Genomic DNA, 22,361 nt, shown 5'->3' with positions numbered 1-22,361 from the left:
GTCCCATTTAAAACCTAGCCAGAGCAGTAATAGAAGAAAATAATGGCATGCACCTTGTAGCTCAGTGATTTGAGTACTTGCCTAGAAGTTAGGAGAGCCAGGTTTTAATCCACCCTCTCCCCAGTGGGGAGTCTCCCACCTCCTAAGATATTTTGATACAGTGCTCCCTCCATCTCTCCTGTCAAAGCTGTTCCAGTGTGGCTAAATAATGAAAGTTACTGGAGCAGGGGGATTAGACCCTGGATCTCCCAGTGCATGTCCTAGCCACTGGAATATGTAGTCATTCTCTTTCTGGCCTGCAGCATGCCTAATTACTCCAGTAAATCCAACAAAATGTTTTGGAGTATCCAGGAGCTAAAAAACCAAGGGTTTTCAAGCAAAACAACTTATTTTCCCTTTCAAATAACTCCAAACCCAGGCAGAAGGGCAGCTATTGAAGATTACCATGTAAACTCAGTACTGGGCTTAAACCAAATATGAGATTATAGCCCCAGCTGTAACTGTTGGGGACAGTTAAGTTACTGAAAACGTGATAGTAGTGTCTTGCCCTTACAGTATGACAGCCCATGCAACAATACTGTATCTACTACTGAACTAATTAAATGCTGTTCAGGTTTAATGGTGGCTACCAAAAATTCTACTGCAATAAATGTGCCTGTATAACAGTTATGGCCCTTATTTACTGTACAAAGCACTGTTGCTGACTGGCTACAGAATTTCTTTCACAGGCTTGGGTAAGTTCTTCAGGAACTCTCCACAGCTCTCTGGGATCACGGAAGTCCTGTTAAGGCATAAAATAAGCCTCCATTTTCCTCAAGCTCCACCTGAGAGCACACTAACTTCCCACAGTCACTCCTGAAAAAGAAGTCAGTTTAGAGCAGTCAGGAACCAAAGCAGGAGACCAAATCTCCTGACCTCGGGCTTCTAGGCCCCATGGTAATACAAATAATAAAGCGCCTGATCCAACTCCCCTTAAAGTCAATAGTAGTGTTGTCATTTACTGCAACTGAAACAATATTGGGCCCCCCAAAAGAAGTGCTGGAGTTGTCAATTGCATTGTTGGGAGGCAGTGCTGAAACAAATAGTGTTGACTTGCCTCTCTCCCATGGTGCAAAACCAGTGTGATCAAAATCCAATGTCTGTTCAACAGAGCGAGGAGGGGAGAAGCTGTAACGTTGTGCCTCACCAATACAGGCAGTTTAGCAAAAGCCAAGACGGACTGGATATGTCCTACATAACTGAAGTTATAGAAACTTCTGACAAACATTAAGCTGTCACACTGTCCAGATGCAGTAAATTTAAGGAGAAAATAGAATAGATGCTGAACAAGTGGGTCAGCTCCAAAAGCAGCATGCGAAAATAGACATCTGTCACACTTTCATTCCTTCGGATTCCTGCATGTTTGAAAACGACAACTGTAGACAGTCCTCCTTAGTTACAGCTTGGGTCAACATTTCAGATAAGGACAAGATGAATCTTAATACACAATTTTATTACAATTTTACATATTTTATTACATATTACAATTTTCAGTGCATTTGTATTTGTTAAGTAATGAACGGTTGTACAAGCACTAAAAACTTTTAGAATGTACAAAACCTCTGCAGTTTTACAAATATACAACTACCCTTCTCCCCCACGTTTTCTGAAATATAGTCGAACATTGAGAATTTACTTTCTCTACAGGAACAACTGGGAATTTCTGAGGGCCAGATTTGATCACTTAACATTGGCAACACTAAATGGCCTGCTGACCTGCTACCAAATGTATGGTATCCATTTCAGATTGAGGAAATTTATGGATCCACAGATAATCACAACTGCTTATAAATCTTCTCCAAAACTGATTTCTGTTAAATATTGTATGTCTAGATCTCAATAGTGTAAAAACAAACAAAATCCACACCTCTCCTCTGCAAACTGCCCTTTAAATTAATAGTACATATGCTTTACCCAGCTGTTCAGGAATCTAGACCTCTGTCTTTGCATAACTGCCATGAAGATGGAGGATAATCTCTTCCCAGAATCCTTCCATAAAAGTCACATAAACCTGGCATTGCTCCATGTTTACCACAGCCGTTCCTGCTGACACTGCAAAACAGGTGAAGACAGTGGCCTGTTTCCCACCTTCCTTGAGGCTTTCACTTACCAGTTGAATATGTTGTATCTTCCTTTTCTCCTGTGGTTCTGCGGAAGGACAATCCCAATGTTTATGAAAGGCTGGCTCGTTTGCATGATGCAGGCCCAGAAGCAGGTGATGGATGCTAACTGCCTCCAAATTTCCCTGCTGTGGAAGTCCATTATCACTTTGGATTTGCATGCAGTCCTTAAAAGATCCCCTGATACAGTAAAACTTGTTTAGCTGAATGGTAAAAAGGTGGAGCCAAATTTCATGGAATCTCTATGCTGTGACTCTGGGGTTGACAAATGAAGTGGAACACTATTGCCTCACCGGAGGCATAAAATGACTGATGGTAGAATATTTAACATAGCAAGATGCCAGCTAGGATAAACAAACAGAGCAACTTGAAGGAATTGCTGTGTGCTTGCATTTCAAAGATGCCCAGGGTAAGCCACATCAGGGGAAGCTGAACACAAGAGGAAGACCCAATGGACCATTAGGATCCTAGGAGCAGGAACCTACTCTGAAAGCAGGGCTATGGAGGGTTGAATGAATCTGGCCTAACGTCAAAAATTATTATTTTAATTGTGCAAAAAGGGGAATGGGTTTTCAGTTTGAACCTGAACCAGTCAGATTTTGCCCAATGTCATTGCCTTAGTTGAATATTAATTTCAATTTAACATACAAACATATAAATATTAGGGAAATCTTCTGAACTTATTTCCAATGGACAGGAGAATGTCACTGTACGCGAGGAATTTCCCATTCTTACATTCCGCTGTGCAAATATAGCAAGTGCACACACTATTTGAGAACACACAGATAAACTGTGGTGGTTTCCATGGTAGTACCCCCAAAATGCAATTCAGGTTCTGAAGCACAGACTTTCCATAATAGAGCCAGCATGGGCAGTATTGCTGCTGACCCTGTAATAATATAAAACTATAACAATATTTTTAGTCCATAGGTGCCACCTACAGGCAATACCATGTTTCCTTTTCTCTTCCTCTGAATGTGATAGAATGCATTTAATACTTAACATTTTCTTATACTTAAATTGCTTCCCAGCTTTCCCTGAAACTAATATAAGGGGTATAAGGCTTCTTCTGTGAAACCTTCTGCATTTTAACAGACAGTAAGAAGCAAGGGAAAAGTACACTACAATTATACTTTGCAGATACAGAGTGCTCTTCAATTATAGCCCTCTAAGCATTTTGCAAAGTTGAATAAGCATTATTTTCATTTGCTTACTCTAAATATTCTTATCCATGTAAATGTCCAATCCCTCTTTGAATTTTGCAAAGTTCTTGGTCTCAATGACATCCTGTGGCAATAAGCTCCAGTCTACTCACAGATTGTGTAAGAGCCTTTAATCGGTTTTGGATTCGCTTCCTTTGTTTTATTGACACTTAATTATGAATCTCTAGTTTTGTTATCTGACCTTTCCCTAAAAACTCACTCATCTTAGGCCAAGAACTTAGCAGTACCATGAGATCAATGGTACTATGTATGTGAATAAGAGTTTGCACACTTGTGGTAGGGTAGGTCTTGCTCCAATTCTAGTCAATGGAAAAATCTCCCATTGACTTCAGCAGGAGGAGAAATAAACTCTGTAAGCAATGTTGGACAAACCATTCTATTTCTTCTTTTCTATTTTGTATGGTGCCGAGACCAATATTTCAATTCTTTTCACTGCCTCATGTTTCTACCCAACAAGACTTAAGCAAGTTACATTGTAAAGTAGGTTAAGATGTTTTTAAAAAAGGATCAAATCTTAGTCCTCAATCCTGCACTTACCTGTGTAACTATATGACTAGCTCCATAATGCTTATACTTAAATAGGTGTGTATTTGCAGGATTGGGATCTCTGACTAATCTAATAGAGGCAGGGAGTGTCTTTGGTTTTTTTGTACTGCACATTGGCCCTAAAGTAGTAAATAAAATGAGAAATGAGTTCAGGATTTAGATCTACGTGTTAGAATATATAATCCGATGTAAATTTTATAATTGTACCTATATAAAACCTTTAGGTTGAGTAAATAACTCAATGTTAGAGCTTATATTTTTAAAGCTGTGTCATTGAATAAACCATAACCTGGTAGCAAAAGTTGCAATCTAGTGATTGAAAGAAAACAACTGGGAGTTCAGACACTGCCTGAGCCAGACTCAATCTGCCCATAGACAAGTCATTTTCTTTTTTGTAAGTGTAACTGAAAAATTAGACTAAACAGGACCTTGCTGAAAACTCTAGTGTTGCATTTGAGCATCCTAGACAAATTCTAGGACTGCATTTTTTCTTGGATTACACTAGTCAGCAGCATTGTTTATGTAGTCCTCAAAATGCTCTGCATTTTTGTGTTGGAAGGAGTAGTTTTACTAGCTGTGACTGGATCTCTGGAAAAGTAGTGTGTTTTCCACAGGTGTCAGGGAAGGGGAGAAGTATTTCTCACATCTTGTATTGCATGCCCAGCAAAGTGGGTGTAAGTGATGGATTGGGTCCAGCGATTCAGTGCATCTCCATTCACAATGAAAATAGAAATACAGACAGAAGTGGTACAGTTGGGTTATGTTTGTGGATGTACTGGAAATAGAGACATCTGCTTTTGTGTCGTCATTGCCTTGTTTGGTGATATAGTGTATCTACCTAGTTCAAGAGACTTGAAAAAAACACAAGGATGTGTTTAAAGAATGGGCCACTTCTGTGCTGAGTAGGGTGTTCCAGAGACCCTAAGTGCTTCCCACAAAGTCAGTCTTTCCCATTTGCCTCAAGCATGTTTATTAGCTTTCTTCAACTCAGTAGTAATGTACCACTAAACAGTTTTAGCTCCCTTTAAAAATGATTAAAACTGAGGTCTAAAGTCGACTATAAAGGCCACAGTGAGACAAATGTACTTACCTCCCTCTGTAAAGAACTTTGAGATTTACTGATAAGCACTAAAAGAGCTAGGCATTATTCCCATACATCTTACCCAGCACTCGTAAGCTTTGCCACTGACTGCAAAATTAGACTTACATTCTCAAAAGCATCCACTGATTTTTTTGGGTGTCCAATGAGAGTCACTTTGTGGCTACTTTTTCCAAAGGTGCTGAACTCCCACAGTGTCAGTTGAATTCAGTGAGATGCAGCACTTAGCACCTCCTTGAAATTTAAAAAAACACCCCATGCTATGTAAGTGCCTCAAAGCTGGGCACTTAGAAATAGAAGGCAGTTTAGAAAATTTAATCTTAACCTTACATGGATGTTGTGAGGGTTGACTGCTATTTGTACAGTCAGGTGAGAACCCATTACAAAAACTACCACTGTAACTGGCAATGTTCTCAGCAGAGGGCAGGGATTTAATAGACCCGGACACTGAACGAGCCTCATTCTGCCACTGGTGGTACCTCTTCTAAGTCATCAGTAAGAAAACTGTAGGAAAACTGTCACTGCCAATTTAGTGCCTGTCTTGTGAATGGAGGATTTCAGTCCGCAAGGCAGTCAAGCTACCACTTTACATGGAAGCACTATTTTATGCTCTCTACAGACAGGGCCGGCGCTTCCATTTAGGCAACCGCCAGGATTTGGGGGGGCGGCAATTCTGCGGCGGGGAGGTCCTTCCGCGCTCCGGGTCTTCAGCGGCAATTCTGCGGCGGGTCCTTCACTCACTCTAGGACCCGCCGCCGAAGTGCCCTGAAGACTGGGAGCGCGGAAGGACCTCCCCCGCCGCAGAATTGCCGCCAACGACCGGGAGCGTGGAAGGATCCCTGCCTAGGGCTCCAAAAACCCTGGTGCCGCTCCTGTCTACAGAGAATGTATGCTAAATGCACATTGAATGTTTGTGTCAATTCTGGGGGAGTAGGGATTAATAACTCCAAGATTAACAATTAAACATTTACATTTTTAAACAAGTATCAGAGGGGTAGCCGTGTTAGTCTGGATCTGTAAAAGCAGCAAAGAAACCTGTGGCATCTTATAGACTAACTGACGTTTTGCAGCATGAGCTTTCGTGGGTGAATACCCACTTCTTCGGATGCAAGTAGTGGAAATTTCCAGGGGCAGGTGTGTATATATAAGCAATCAAGAAGCAAGCTAGAGATAACGAGGTTAGATCAATCAGGGAGGATGAGGCCCTGTTCTAGCAGTTGAGGTGTGAAAACCAAGGGAGGAGAAACTGGTTCTGTAGTGGGCAAGCCATTCACAGTCTTTGTTTAATCCTGAGCTGATGGATTAGCTCAGGATTAAACAAAGACTGTGAATGGTTTGCCAACTACAGAACCAGTTTCTCCTCCCTTGGTTTTCACTCAACTGCTAGAACAGGGCCGCATCCTCCCTGATTGAACTAACCTCGTTATCTCTAGCTTGCTTCTTGCTTGCATATATAAACTTGCCCCTGGAAATTTCCACTACTTGCATCCGAAGAAGTGGATATTCACCCACGAAAGCTCATGCTGCAAAACGTCAGTTAGTTTATAAGGTGCCACAGCATTTTTAAACAAAGTATTTGAAAAATCTTCACTATTTACCTGCCAAATCCTGGATTAACACCATCCACAGCTGTCTGTGGCAGGAGGCTTTTCAGCCAGTTGGTGGAGCAACAGCTGCACTTCTGTGCTATCCGAGAAACAGCCAAAACCACCACAGCGCCCCGTTCACCTCAGCATTGGCTAAGGAGTATCAAACAGTCAGCTTGTTTCTCTTCTCTATACCTGCCTGGCACCCTACTTACTCCTCTCTCCTTCACCAGGTCCACCCACTCGCCTCTAACCATGGAGAAAGCAGCCATTTCTTCCCTACAGAACTTAGTTTGAGATTCTGTTTGTTAAAGTTTAATGGGCCAAATACAACACTGATTGTAAGAATTCAAAAGGGATGAATTTGTCCCACTGGTCTGACAAACACTGAAAGCAAGATTACAAGCAATATACGGCTTCTTGCTCTGGTTTCAGTAGTTGTGAATTTAGGGTCAAAACCAACACTGAATGTAATGAGTGCCATTCCACTGATTTCAATAAGAGTTGAATCCAGCCTTTGGTCATTTAAAAAGTATTTATAAAACAAGTTCCTCCCTCTAAGCTCTGTTCTTGGGGGGGGGGGGGCGCTAATCAAGATCTACACTAAAAGACACAAACAAACTGGAAAGATTAGGGCAAAACAATGAGGTCTGATACAAACAGGGAGAAGGAATGGGAAGGAAAAGTAACAAGCATGGAATCCAAGAGTGGCCTTTTTAAAATGCATCTGGTTAGAAGAACAAAAATCTCATTTTGGGGAGATGGCTGTGAAACTTCAATGGAAATGGAGTTTAACTTGTAGGATCCATCAGAACAAAGGGACAACTGCCTGCTGACGTATGATTAAATCAAATCAAGGCAAGAACCCACAAAGGAGGAGGGTGTGAGTGCAGACAGCTGTCAGAAAGACTATGTATGGTTATGTATTCTTTCTGTGTGTGCAGTGAGTAGCCCCAATGTCTTCTACATTTGATACTGTGTATTTAGTAAATTATTTGAACTGGCTTCCCATATCCGCACCTTTTTGCATTCAATTAAAATAATCATTTCATTTCAATTTTATGTTGTAGTAATTAATTCCTTTCTTTATGGACACTGAACTTAAACATTCCACAGTGTGTACATGACATATAAAACAATGTTCTTTTGGTCTTGCAGAGCTGTGTGACATAGTTCTATACAAAAGTGAGACCGGTGCCTATGACTACTGCCGGACTAATACGCTCTTTCACATGATGCTTTTTTTTTTTTTAAACACAAAGCAGGATAAGTATCATTATCCCCATTTTATACATGGGGAAACTAAAATATGGAGAGATTAAGTGACTTACACAAGGTCAACATGAGAGCCAAGAACAGAACCCTTGTATCCTGAGTCAAAGTTCTGCACCTGTTCCCCTGGATAGTAGCAGTGAACCTTTTGTCATGCTGTGTAAATCCACAGATTCCTATCTTGTTTCAGATTAGTTTGCGGACACTGCAAACGAGTGGGCATTTAATCCACCTTTTTGTTTCACAAAAACACCATCTCAGTTGTCCGTAGAACTTTCCCATGGGCCAACAGATTGAAGACATGTGGTCAACTACTGAATCTGAACCTGAACAAGTGTCAGAGAGGAGACCTAGTACACCATTACCAACCCAGTGACCCATTCAGTCTTCAAATAAAGCTACATTGTTGTTCACTAGCCTTTAGTTAAGATCAGACTCAGTGTAAATAGCAGAGCTACATCAGCCACAATTTTAACATCTATTGTCATCCTGAATTACCAATAAAGGAAAGAAGCTGCTATTAATTGGACACCCAACTTACAAAAACACCACATGAACTAAAAATTTTGCACTGCGCCAAGAAGTTAGTACAATTACCCACTCCACTTCTTGTCAGAGACAGCCACTGTTTTATTAGGAAAAATACAGTTCCAACGACAGCCTTTCACATTCTGTTTCAAGGAGACACTCAGGGCTTGGATACACTACTGCTTCAGCTGATGTAACTTACGTTGCTCAGGGGGTGGCTTTTTCACACCCGAGTGACGTAACTGACATCGACTTAAAGCAGTGTCCACACTGCGCTATGTCGGTGGGAGACGCCCTCCCGTCAGCATAGCATTTCTTCACCAGGTGCGCTACAGCAGTGCAGCTGCATCAGTGCAACTGCGCTGATGCAGCATGGTAGCATAGATTTGCCCCATATTAAATAGATACATTTCAATACAATATGACTTCTGAATTACTCAAGTTGCCTGTATAGGGTAGTTCTTCCCCTGAATGCAAAATGAATCACTTTTTAAAAAAGTACTTAGTATAAAAGGCAGAGACTATATCCCTATAAGGAGTGTCTGAGTCAGACTTGGTCCTTGGTATGCGGCACAGTCGACGAAAAGTTGGAGAGCGCAGTAGCAGGTTGTGTGAGAGTCCCATGAAGCTGGAGAATAACCAGTACAAAGCCATGGACTGCAAGGAGACAGGAACACAGCATTCAGCAACCCAAAAGGCAATAAAAGCACTGCAATTCCAGTAGCTTTTCACAAACTACAATAATTAATTATTTCTTATTAAGAAAATCAACTCTCCTACATATGCACCCTTAAATAAATAGCTACAGTTAAGCAATGCTTCCATTACAAACCCCATTTTTCACGGTTTTTGAACTCTACTGTAAAAATGTGATCTATGCTAAAAATTGACAAAACTACAGGACCCAATGTTTTAAATTCATATTTCAAATTTTATCCTGTTTTAGTCTAAAAAGGCTTGATAAGCCCAACAACTGTGTACAAGAATCTCTTAACTACTTCAAACACACAATTAAACATGCATTTCTTCACATACAAATCTACTCTCAAAACATTTTCAAGATGTTGTTCGGATCTTACAGTAAATAAACCTTTTCTGCAATATCATCTGTCTCTAGTTACATGAACATGGTTTGCCTTTCAATTCACAAGGTAAATCCAAATATAGACCAACTCCAGATATTTTCTAATACTCAACTTTTAAAAAATGATGTTAGCAACAATGAGTTTGTGGGCTCTATTTTTAATATTTGGCAAAAATACTATAAAGCACCTACTTTCAAAAAAAAATACATATTGAACATGTACCATAGTATGAACACCGTGTAAAAATCTCATTTGTTCCAGTAAAAGTTTGCATAGTAGGGTTTAGATCAACCTACTGTCAATAGGCTAGTTAAGAGAATACTTTTGTTGGATTCTAACAGTGTAATCAGAAAAATACCACATTATATACAAAATAATTAAAACAAAACCAAATTAAAAAAAACAACATTCCACTGATGGCTTGATCTTGTTTCTTATTTTCTCTATCAACCTTTTTTCTATAGTGATGCCAGTCTTAGTAACTCCTTTGTGTCCTCCCTTCCATGCAATGAACACCACTCAGTTCCAGTATTACTTCCAGGAGGCCCCAAAATCTCTAGTCACATCACATTTGTTTGTTTGTTTAACATTTGAAGTCAACTGCTTCCATGGATCTCCCAGCCTATCTTGTCTTATCTATGTCTGTCTTATAGATTGTAAGCTCCTTGGAACAGGTTATTTGTTATTGTGTCTTACATATTATGAAACGTGCAGTGCTTGTAACGATGCACATAACACTTTTGGAAGACCCTAGAGGCTGCATCTAATGTAATGTAAGTGCAAACAGCACCTTTCACATATTCAGTACTGAATGGTGACCCTTATAAATTACAAATCCTGCACACACTACTACTTGAGTGAAGTCGCTGCTATTAAAATGGTATGAAGTATAATATCAACTACGGTCCGCAATACAGATCATGCACTTGGGATGCACTTAGAGCACCATGAATCAAGTCTGGCCAACACAGGCACGGATTAATGCAGAGTCTCACCTACTACACACGATTATGTTTTGTACTTACTGAAGGTACAGTTGCAGCAATAGGAACCATCAGTATTGACAGTCCTCGAATGAAGTTGGTAACGTACTTCTGGAACCTGGACAGTTCAAGTTTTCGCAGAGCAAAGATCTGAAGAGGCACAAAAAAAACAACCACCAACCCACACACACCAGAGAAATACAAGGGAAGTTTTTAATACAAGGGAAGTTAAACATGCACAGTCAATGTTAGAACAGGTTTGTTCCACCCAAATATTCTTTTCACATTCTTTTCAATTATTGGGAGGCTCAAATCAAGTAAATTTAAAACATTCATAAATTCCTTCCTTAAATTTGTTTGGTGCCTTACAGTCAATACTCAATCCTTTCCTGGCAGATTTTATACCAAGACTAAGAGTCTAAAACATTTTAAGAGAACATTATTTCACAGGAGAATAGCTTTTGCACATTGAATAAGCCTCCAACACCTGATCCTCAAGCACAGTCCTCTGAGAGATGGCTACTGAGAAGAGATAGACCATTATCCCCAACCTACTTAATGAATAACTGAACAGAAGCAGAACGTGTATAGGCAAACCTTGACTTTCATTTCACAAAACTTCCTAAGCCACATTACTTGGAAAAAAATAAAACAGAACAAGAATGAAATCCAGACACATGAAGGCAATGAGGAGGACTGTGACAGATAACAGAGAGAGACTAAATAGTAACTATTTCTGCAGAGATTTGCAAAAGAGCAAGAACATGGGGAATCCAGACTCCTCTACATATTTTATTTTTAATATTCATTAACATTCTCATTCTTATTCCAAAAAATTCAGTATATCAACAAGAATTTATAATGAGGCCTGGTTTAATGTGTAAGCCACTTTTCTTTCCTTTCAGTTATTTTATTTTCTGTTTGATCTTGCCTCCCTACACAATGAAGGAGCATCTTTGGACTCATCAAGGATGCCGAAAAAGAGACCACAGACTTGTGTGTGTAGTGCCCCAATATCTGTGAACTTCTGTTGTATGTGTAGGACATATTCCTGCTTATGATGTAACAAATGTATAAAAAAAGCTTGAGTTCAAAATTAGTAAAACATTCTTGATTTTACACTTTAACATATGTCTTCTCAAACACATTTACTATGCAATGTTTACTAGCTTTAATTATGAAAGAGAAATCTCTTTACTTTCTACTTTTAAAGTTATGAATGTAATTTTTTTTACAGCACAATGTGAGTTCTCAAGGTTGGGACAGCATACTTCTCAGGAGTGGAAGTAAACCTTCTTTCCTACTAGATAGGTTTTTTTGGTCATTAATCAAAACAAAACCAGAATGTATAACTATAGACACTGCATGATACTGGTTCATTTGGAAAATGGGTTCAAATAGTTAAGTGCTGAGATGCCCTGGCTAATCTTGATGACATCTATAAGAGGTACCAGTCTCTCAATCCCTTTTCTTTCTTAAAATAATAAAGCACTTTTTCTCAATTACTATTTTAAACTTAATATTTTAAGTAGTTTGCTTTTATCAAGTTTTAAGCTCATTTAGAATCATACCTACTGTACCCACGATCATCACTTACAATATCTTAAAAGTGGAACTACATAATCCTAACATGGAAAAGAAAGCTGCCAGTAAATGCAGCCCACAGGAATGTATTATTCACACACCAAAACCTTAACCTTTATAAGCTGCAGTGTTAATAAAATGCAGTAGGCTAATTAAAGTATTCTCACAGGAATCACTCTGGAGTGAAGAGTAAACTTTTCTGAGGTTAAGCTACATAAAAGCAGTTTCTGAAATGCCACATTAGAATTTATCAGCAATTACAATGTGCAGGACCCATACAACTTCAACCTTGAAACAATTATGCAGTTTTTCCCTTCTACACCAGGAATTAAGGTGCATATTTATAATCAGAAGCTGCCATGGTATTTTTACACTTCGTAAGGTAGTCGTGAACCAGTCCTAACTTTATAGAAAGAATTATAATTTTCACAATGGTCCAATATTCACCAGCAACATACCTCCACTATCAGCAAATTGAGGAGCCCAAGTGAAACTGGCAAAATCCATGTAGTATCGGGTACAGTAAGGTCTGTAAACCACAGGGTTCCACCTGTTGACAGCTGTTCCTGAACTGCAAGGACTGTTTAAAATACATATATATATTTAGTATGTCATTCTCCTCAAAGTCAGTCAAAATTATGCATAACTTTGCTTTTAAATTGGACTTTCAAAGTAAACATTTTTGTTATTCTGTGGCAATGCTTTTTTTTTTTTTGGTGCCAACTGGTAAGTTTAACATCCTTCCTTTCCCTCAGAACCAGGGCAAGGAACTGATGTAATATAATATATAAATCCCAAGTAGGAAAGCTCCTTCCTCTGCCAGGTAGCAGCATAAACTCACATTTAAGTCTTACTCACACTTACTATCAAACATACATTTGGACATTTGAAAACCGTACCTAACTATAGACTGTGAAATGATTATAAGACAAAATCCACCATGTGATATAAAGGAGATATAGAAATCAAAGAATTCCAAATCAAAGAAATCCAAAGTGGATTTGAGAGAATGTTGTATTTATCACTGACTTAAAAAAATGGTTCTCACAAAACATCAGTTGGAAATTCACTTTGCAAACACGATTGGTTTCTCTTTATTTATATAATGATGTCTTTTTAAAAAAATCTTTTAATCCAAAAGATTAAAAGTAAAGGCAGTCTGCCATCTAACAAGAAAAGGAAATTATTAGTGAGAAATGCAGGCTGACAGGATTTGGCACAAACAGATGATGAAAAATAACTTGTTCTGAATCTTCTGTCCCTAACTGCAAAACCAAACAATTTTCCTAATAGTAGCTAAACTTTTTTGGGCTAAATGACAAGTTATTTAGACCAGTAATATTTAGCAATTAAAACAATGTTATGTGCCAGAGGAACAGGAGCATTACAATTATTTTTAAAATCTGCCCGTTGAAGTTGAAAAGTCTCTCTCATATGGGGGATGCCATTAAAGACACAATATTCATCAGTGCAGGAACCCACAGCGATCAAAGTACTTTGTTAGACTTGGAATACAAGATATCATGGCATTTTAATCAACACAAAAGCATCATATGTTGGGTTAATCCTGCATATCATAATCTACTCTTTAAATGGTCAAAACACCAATACTACGGATAAGATAAACTAAAGTACCATCTTTATGAACGCATTTTATTTTATCTAAAGTTAAGGCTTTATAATGAGAGAAAATCCCAGTTTAATTTTAAGCATACTGTTGCATTAGTATCTTTACATACTAAGCATGACTTCGATTACTTTGGCTTGCAAAGCACACAAAATAATTTAGTGCCCAAGGAGCATACCCAACACATTTTAGATTGTTCCTAGAGCTCAAATTCCAGCACTGCTGTTAACTGATCATCTCGTGCATCCCACTTTGCTCTTTCAGCTCAGAGCTGCACTATAGTGCAGTGTAGAAATACCCTTACAGGCACTGCTGGCAAATGAACTCTCTGAATGAACAGAGAGGTTATTTTGTGGCTATGGATGCACTGAGTTCCTGATCTACCAGAACAATTTGGGGTGCAAAAAGTACGGGTATAGGCCAGAGATAGGCTTCTGGATTACATGGACCAGTGGCGTAGAATCTATGACATGCCTAATCAAAAGTCTTACAAATACAGTATTATTCACATTAGTCACTTAGCTATGTTTGGCCTATTTTTTCAACAATCTTACATCTCAAACTCAACAACTCAAATTCTTAAATATAAAACCAAACTGTGTTTGTAAAAATTGTAACTGGAGAAGTGCATTTATCAAAACAGATGTATATTTTCAGTACAACTGTTCGGAATGATCACCTTCTGAGTCTGCTGCACCTACACTGCAGTTACGCAAAGCTACGGAAACAAACACCCACACTGGAATCTGTATCCACATTAACAGACTAGCCTTGAAGGGGTGGCAGTTGTCTCGAACATACAACTCTGAAACAATCCTTCCCATATTCTTCCTGAAATGGAACCTGATTGGAAAACAAAACAAAACTCCTTGTAATATAACTTTTCAAATTCTGAAATAATAAACCACAGGTTGCATATCACATTTAGTTCATTTCAAATATTGCACTGGAGTACCAGGTGAATGAAGTCAAACCAGGGAGTTCGCCCTTTATGGCCTGAACAGCCTTCCATCTGTTGTCTGCCAATCACCTCCAATCTCACCCTTCAAACCCTTTTCTTTTCTGTGGGCTTCTAATGATAACCTCTTCACCATCTCTGTTTCCTAGTAATACTGTTCGATGTCTTATTCTGTGTGTTGTATTTATCTGATTTAAGACTACAAGCTCCTCAGTGTACAGACCACAGACCAGATCCTCAGACTGCACTCTGACACTGCAAAGGAGATGGAGCTACCATACCAGGACAGCTGGGGATTCCTCTTGCATGAGAAAATCACTGGATGTAGTAAAGCTGACACAGCCAGGTCCTGCCATCCCCTCCTAACAAAGATTTAGAAACCATAGCTATGGGTCAAATCTTGGTCCTACTGAAGTCAACAACTAAACCCAGACTGACTTCAGTGGAAACAGGAATTGGCCTTATAAGTTTTACTCCATCACAGATTCAGTGCTTCAAATGAGCATATTCCCTAAATGTCTATGTAAATAACACAGAAAAGTTTTATATAAAAATAATAAGTCAGAATCCATTATTTTAGTGTCAGATTTGTAGAGCCTTTTTATAAATACATATTGCCATCATCTTTATATATGCCTCTTATTTTCAGCCCAAGTGGATTTGTAAGATACTGTACAATTGTTATCTTACCTAGCAACTTTTTCAGACCAACCCAGTTGCTTCCCACGAATTGAAACTTCATAGCGAAGATGCTTAGCTAGGTTTTCTATTTCAGGCTGCAAATTTTCCAGCTAGCTAAAGAAAAGGAAGAAATGATTATACAGTAAAATTAAAGAGTTCTATCTGCAACCAGTCTCTCTACCCCATATCATCCTGTATGTGTACTGTAAAGAGAAATGCATGCATCTGTGGGTGCTTGCTGCCTGTAAATATGTTGGGCTTTTGATGAACTTGAGTGAGAATGCCTAAGTATTTCTGACAAAAACAACAAATAAAACATCAATCTTACCAGGTGATAAAGAACATAAGTACAAGTGTTGGTTGCATTTTATAATTCATTATAGGTTTTTAGTATATAAAAGGGTCTGTACACAATTCTTATACAAAAAAAATGGTGGAACCCCCTCACTCATGTTTTGAACAGCCTTAAAAGGTATGATTCTGCAGCCACTGAAGTCTATAGCAAAGATCTCATTTAATTCAATAGGATCAGGCCCGGGATGTAGCACTGAAAATGGAGTTTTACATTTTTGCAGTCAATGTGGCAAGATACAAGTATGAAGTAGTACTGGTAAGAGAATTTGTAATATTTGTGTCTAAACATGAAATTAATATATTTGAGCTCTATGGACTCCTGATTGTGAACAAGGTAAAACACACAAATGCTACAGAGAACTTTATAGGATAAAAGGACAATATCACAGGTGGCATGATTCATCTCTACTGCTCAATAGCTTTTTAAAAAGTAAAAAAGATGGCCACAACATACCATACTTATTTTGATATGGAGAACCATGTGACAACTAGCTAGCAAAGTCAAAATAGATTGTATGGCTTACTACCATTCAGATGTATTACTAGACAACATCTCTTTTATAAAACCACACTAGAGGATTACTTCCTCTGAAATTGTGGTTGGTATAAAATGGTCTCTGCCACACCTGCATTATAACTGGTTCAGTGTGTAGACACATGTAGTGCCAATAACTAACACCACCAGTTTAAAGTTACTTTAATTGTCCAAAAAACAAGGGAGAAAAGAGTTATGCCTGAACTGATTCTGTATGGTGAAATCAAAACTACAATTTTCTGTCCATATTCTCAAGCCTCACTTTTCCCTTACCAGTAGCAAAATGGAAACAAGAAAAAGATTTCCTGGGCTGGATTTCCTGTCACACTTCTGCTCTTACTATTTTGGACTCTCCTGAGAAAGGCACATTAATTGCTGAGTTTTAGTAATATTCCACCCTTATCCATTGCTTTGAAAGTGTAAATTCCCAACTATGGCCTTGGCTACACTGGCGCTTTACAGCACTGCAACTTTCTCGCTCAGGGGTGTGAAAAAACACCCCCCTGAGCGCAGCAAGTTACAGCGCTGTAAAGCGCCAGTGTAAACAGTGCCTCAGCTGTAAGCTAATCCCCACGGGGAGGTGGAGTACCTGCAGCGCTGGGAGAGCTCTCTCCCAGTGCTGGCGCCGCGACCACACTCGCACTTCAAAGCGCCAAGCCCTAAATAAGGAGTGTTGGGGCCACAAAGGATGTGCTATTGATATTCACTGCTGAGTAAATAAATAACAAACAAACCTACCTAACCAGAGATCAGTGTACCACAAAGGATGGTGTTAGGCTGAGTCTGTTAATTCTGCAACATTACAATTAATAGCTACAGAAAATTTTACTGCATTCTTTGCCAGTGATTACACTTATTTCAATTCCACATTAGCTGAACCACTATTAGATGTAACCTTCCAGCAATTGTTTTTGGCACTACTTTTTGCATTCTAAGTGCACTGTTACAAAGCAACAAAGCCTCTTATATTAAACTGAAACTAATAAAATACTTGCCATTTTCACAGTGCTTTTTTTATCCTGAAATCCTGAAATACTTTACAAAGGAGGGAAAAGTATCCTCTCACATCTTGTAGACAGGAACACAAAGAATAAAAGCAAGGTTGATTAAATAGAGCCTCTTTACTCAAATAAAACATGGCTGTAGTAATTCTAGTGTTGCAAAGGAGCCTGCAATTCTTTAGCAATGAAGCATTTTACCACAAACACTACAGCTGATATACTGTCTACTCTCTTTAGTGTAATACCAAAAGGTATAATATCTTGTGATTCAAAAGGCTTCACCTGCAACACTTTTGCTGTGATTCTGTTAGGTTTCACAATCTACAAAATATTTTAACAAGCCAGCACCTGGTTGGTTTGCAGGCCTATGGGGGACATCAGTGGTGCTGAAAAAGTTGTGTAAATGATTCCCATCCTCCTAATAGCTTACCAAAAACATATCCAACAGTGGAGATACTTAACTAGGTTTTCATTTTTACACAATAAGAAAATTAAACATAACAAGTTGTGATTCTTCATATAGTAATTATGTGTAGTACATAGTTTAAGCCTTTTATAATTGTACATTTTATTTTTACATGTACACAGCATTTCATGCTATAACATATTACATATACATAATAAATGCTGTAGAATAAAATGGATTAGACTGTATTATGTGTGGAATAATTCATGAGGCAGCATATCTAGTATTTAGAAGCTGCTGAACTCTTGTCTACAAAAGGGCATCCACCAAGGCAGCTGAGCTAGTGGTAGCACTGGTGGCAATATTTTGTTAAAATTAATGTAGACACAACCACAGACAGCACCATATGTGTTAACAATGTCTAAGCCAGGGGTAGGCAACCTATGGCACGCATGCTGAAGGCGGCACACGAGCTGATTTTCAGTGGCACTAACACTGCCCGGGTCCTGGCCACCGCTCTGGGGGACTTTGCATTTTAATTTAATTTTAAATGAAGCTTCTTAAGCATTTTAAAAAACTTATTTACTTTACACACAACAATAGCTTAGTTATATATTATAGACTTATAGAAAGAGACCTTCTAAAAATGTTACAATGTATTACTGGTACGCAAAACCTTAGAGTGAATAAATAAAGACTTGGCACACCACTTTGGAAAGGTTGCCGACCCCTGGTCTAAGCTATGTCAATCTTACCTCTGAATATTGTTCTTGAGAGGGGACAGAGATCACATTAAATTACAATGCTACATCACTACTTTAGTTACTCTCCCAACAAATAATGAGACACTGCAGCATGGTGGGGTACATGACAGCTGACTGGCTGGGCTACAAGAGTCGCACAGCTCTGGAAGGACAGAGTACCGCCAGGCATGAAGCCAGCAGCTCTCAGCTAGTTTCCTTGGCTACACAGGTTGCCAAGCCCCTTACTCGCACCCCACAATCCCATCGCTCCTATCCCCTGTTTTCTGGCTAGGCACTCCAGTAATACACAGCCCGAGGAGGAGGGAGAAACATTATTCTCCTTGACCTCTGAGGACAGGCCAGGAAGCAATGGGCTTAAATTGCAGCAAGGGCGGTTTAGGCTGGACACGATGTCACCTGTCAGGGTGGTTAAGCACTGGAATAAGCTGCCTAGGGAGGCCGTGGGATTGCCACCACTGGAGGTTTCTCAGAGCAGGTTGGACAAACACCTGCCTGGGATGGTCGGAACATTGGCGGGACTGGCGGGAGGGGGTCGCGGCGGGCGGGTTGACTCGTGGCCAAGCAGCGGCAGGCACAGGGCTGGCACGCGTGGGCAGGGTGCCAGGCGAGGGGGCGGCTCGTGGGCAGGTCACCCCACCCCCCAATGTGCCCGCCCGGGACAGGGGAAGATGGGACCGGGGCTCCCGCGGATCTCGGACCCACCTTGGCCAGGACGTGGCCCTGGTGCGCGGCCAGCGGCAGGGTGAGGCCGGTGCGCAGGGCGGCGCCGACACACACGATGCTGAGCCACCAGGGCAGGCCGGTGCCCGCCTGCAGCGCCACCAGCCCGCTCTCCGCCCAATGCACGGGGGCCGACTCGGCCAGCGCCTCGTACAAACCGCCCGGGCTCGCGCTGGGTAGGGAGGCGGCGGCGGCCCCAGCGCGCGGCCCCCAGCCGGGCGGCAGCAGGAGCCGCTCGCGGAGGGGCCGCTGCAGCTCCTGCCCCACGCGCCGCCAACGCCACATCCCGGCAACGGCCCGCGCGCGCGGGCAGAGTCCACGCGCCGGTAGCTTCGGGAAGGGGCGGGGGCGACCCAACGCGCCCTCCTCCCGCGCGCCCCGAACTCTCCGCCTCCCAACCCGGAAGGAACGCGGCAGTAGCTTCCGGCCGGCCAGCCCCCGAGAGGCCTAGAGCGCCCCCTCCCCCTCCGCGCGCGCGCCGCTGCGGGAGGTGGGGAGAGGCGCCATGTCGGCTCAGACCCCGACTCCCCTCGCCCCACGTTGGAGAGCGTGGGGAGAACGGGAGGGGGCGGGGCTTTGACGCTGGTGCGGGGGCTCCAGTGGCGGGTGTGAGAACCAAGGTCGCGGTGGCCGAGGCGGAGGGCTCCGCGCTCGTTGTTTCCCGGAGCACCGTCCCCCGTCGCGGAAACGTGTCCAGCCGGCCCCGAGGCCAAGTGTGACAAGGCACCGGCCCTCCCGGAGCTGGGGCCCGCCGCCCTTCCCTGGGGCCCCTTGGCGTCTGTAGGAGTCACACAGCGGGCGGCTGGGGGGAGTCCCACCATCTGCATCGTGCAGCACTGAGAGCGGGGGTGGGGGAGGGAAGGGGTGTGTGAGGAGATTGAACACCGAAGCTGTACCTGTGCCTGCCGGGCCGGGCTGCCTTTTGCTACCGGTGCCCTGTGAGGTGGATCGCTCCGAGGGACTGTTCTGCTCACCTTGGTATTTCCATTATCCCCTCGTGGTCCCCGTTGGTTGGTTAAGTACCCAGCTGCACTCTTATTGTCCGATCGACCCAGGATCTGGTTTCCCCTCCTAGGGTCGAGGCTGGAACCTTTGCAGAGCTAAGCTAACTGCACTCAGCTCTAGGTTTATGCTGTGAGCCTTTCCCTCCTGGCTCCAGCGGCCCTTGGTAGGTGTTGCATGGACTAAAGGAGGTGGAAGGCAGAGGAGCAAGCCTTTGTGGACACTGTCATGGACTGGCTGGAACCCATACTTGATTTTTCATGGGCTGTGGGGAGTCCTGAACCTTTCATATGAAAGCTTTGAAGACTTTTGATGTGTGCTTGTGCCCGTGAAGTGATCCCTGTGCACACTACGAGGAGTCCTTGCAGTTGGAGGCATAATGCCTCCTCGGGCTCTGGAGCAATAAAATAAATTCCTGGGTAAAACCAAACAATTTTTCTTGGCCCTGATGAAGAAGCCATGTACATGAAGGAGATTCCACATCCAAGATATAGCCTTGAGCACTGCTGACTGAGATAGAGCTCTGATGAGGATATTGTCCGGGAAGGGATACAGGTGAGTTCCCTGTGACCTGACTGGCTCTTATCAGTACCAACATCTTTGTAAAAACCTGGGGGCCAAGGGCAGGCCAAATGAGTGTGTGAGAAACTGATACTGGCTCCTGGCATATGCAAACCTCGGAAGTCTGTAGTGGCATGGTCTGAGGGGGATATGGAGATATAAGATTCCACATCTACTGAAGTCAAGAAGCCCACTGGGACAGGGATGACATTATAGAGACCATGGTCTCCCTCTGAAACTTTGTTTTCTTCATCCACTTGTTGAGCCTTTTGAGGTAAAGAATGGCTTTGATGCACCCCTCCCTACCTTCACTGTTGCATAATGAAGGTGTAGAACCCACAGAACCTTTCTTCTGAGGGAAGGTATTCTGTCACTCTCATATCCAGAAAATGAGATTTCCTTCTGAATCAGATTGTGTTTTATGGGGTCACTGTTCCTTGGGTCACTTGTGCATGGTCAATGAAAACCATTTCTTTAGGAAATGGGAGATCCTGACTGCAGCTTTAGCTCTGGGTGGAGGCCTATGTGATCTGTGTCAAAGTGGATGGGGAGAGGGCAGGTAGAGAGGCTAAGGTCCCTCTGGACTTTCAGTCCATTTTCCTTGGGGGAATCTGTTGTGGCTTTACTGGTACCAATGAGGATGAGCAGCAAAAAGAGCACCTCTCTGAATGCCGGTTTATATCATCTCCTGGGGGACCTTAATAGGGAAAGGAGAGACAATGCGGCAAAATCCAAACAATCAGCCACCACTTTATCCATGTTTCCTTCAAAAAGGAGGGAGCCTGTAACCTTGGCTGAGCACAGGACCTGCATAGAGTGAGTAGCCACCTTCCAGGGAGTGAACCATAGGTGGTGCATGGCTGCTGAGCTGGAAGCCATGGCTCAGGCTGAAACTCTCATTGTAACTGACACCTCAATAGATGCAAATGCTGTTGCTAGTGACTCCTTAAAGTGGAGCCCAGGGTAGGGTGATCTCTAGCCTTATGAGCTTTGAAATATTCCCGCCAGGAAATAGATGCTCTTGGAAAGTAGGTAGCTGCCAGAAATGCTCAGAGGTTGTTGGAAGAGGCTTTGAAGCCCTTGTTGAGAATGAAAAGAAAGATGGGAGCCAAAGGTTCCTTAGGCTAGGGAATGACTATCCCTGGTGAGGAATGCTACAGTGACATTGACCTTTGGTGTCTCAGCAATAGAGCCCTTTGGTTTTTGAATGTTAAGAAAGGCTGAGGTCTCTCTTGTTAATATGCCTGCCCTTACCAGGCTTGTTCCATTCATCCCTGATCACTTTCTCAAAGGAGTGAAGGGGTAAGACAGCCTAAGTGTAGGATTTTGAGGGAAGAAACTTTCTCTGAAGCTTACATGCAGGAGCCTATTCAGGTTTTAGAACCAGGCAGCTCACCTTCAGAGGAGGAGGCAGAAAAGGACTCATCTCCTGGGTTGTGTGCGCTTTTACTTTCCCTGTTTAGATTTTTTTTAAAAAGCTTTTAGTGTGCTTTGGGAGCGGAGAAGCCCTGCTGTGACTTCGAGGTGGGTTGTTGCAGCTCGCCTTCCTTAAGGCCTGGAGCCCTCTCAAGAGGTCTATCTCAGAATCCTCCCCACTGGGTCCATTCCATAGGGAAGGGGGAACCTGTCAGAGCACTCCTGGGCAGGTTGGGAGCTGATTAGAAACCCTGCTTCTTTTCCTAGGGTG

The 22,361-nt window shown here is 41.9% G+C and overlaps 1 protein-coding gene across 3 annotated transcripts; it reads right to left on the bottom strand.

Annotated features, from left to right (window-relative positions):
* Positions 1-8,449: 8,449 nt before the first annotated feature.
* Positions 8,450-20,102, bottom strand: LOC120405912 (cytochrome c oxidase assembly protein COX18, mitochondrial). Of its 3 annotated transcripts, none has more exons than XM_039539844.1 (6): positions 20,086-20,102; positions 15,341-15,445; positions 14,372-14,535; positions 12,524-12,645; positions 10,524-10,631; positions 8,450-9,070 (listed from the first exon to the last, which is right to left on the bottom strand). In XM_039539844.1, the coding sequence occupies exons 3-6, from the start codon at positions 14,514-14,516 to the stop codon at positions 8,897-8,899; spliced, it is 549 nt and encodes a 182-aa protein (XP_039395778.1). In that variant the 5' UTR covers positions 14,517-14,535; positions 15,341-15,445; positions 20,086-20,102; the 3' UTR covers positions 8,450-8,896. The 3 variants fall into 3 exon arrangements, with proteins under 3 accessions (XP_039395778.1, XP_039395776.1, XP_039395777.1); XM_039539842.1 differs by lacking the exon at positions 20,086-20,102 and adding an exon at positions 19,094-19,499 and having other exon boundaries at positions 15,341-15,441; XM_039539843.1 differs by lacking the exon at positions 20,086-20,102 and adding an exon at positions 19,094-19,130.
* Between the last annotated feature and the right edge of the window lie 2,259 nt (positions 20,103-22,361).

The sequence above is a fragment of the Mauremys reevesii genome, linkage group 5, assembly GCF_016161935.1.
Source record: "Mauremys reevesii isolate NIE-2019 linkage group 5, ASM1616193v1, whole genome shotgun sequence".
Lineage (NCBI taxonomy): Eukaryota > Metazoa > Chordata > Testudines > Geoemydidae > Mauremys > Mauremys reevesii.
The sequence above is the reverse complement of the archived record's forward strand: the minus strand, read 5'-3'. Positions and strand labels throughout refer to the sequence as shown.

Excerpts from the sequence above, each read along its gene's own strand:
- LOC120405912 (XM_039539842.1), bottom strand. The coding sequence starts at position 19,396 with ATGTGGCGTTGGCGGCGCGTGGGGCAGGAGCTGCAGCGGCCCCTCCGC. Across the intron at positions 12,646-14,371 it reads AGGTGCAGCAGACTCAGAAG|TCCTTGCAGTTCAGGAACAG; the intron begins GTGATCATTCCG and ends TATTTTAAACAG. Across the intron at positions 10,632-12,523 it reads TCAATTTGCTGATAGTGGAG|ATCTTTGCTCTGCGAAAACT; the intron begins GTATGTTGCTGG and ends GTGCCTCTTCAG.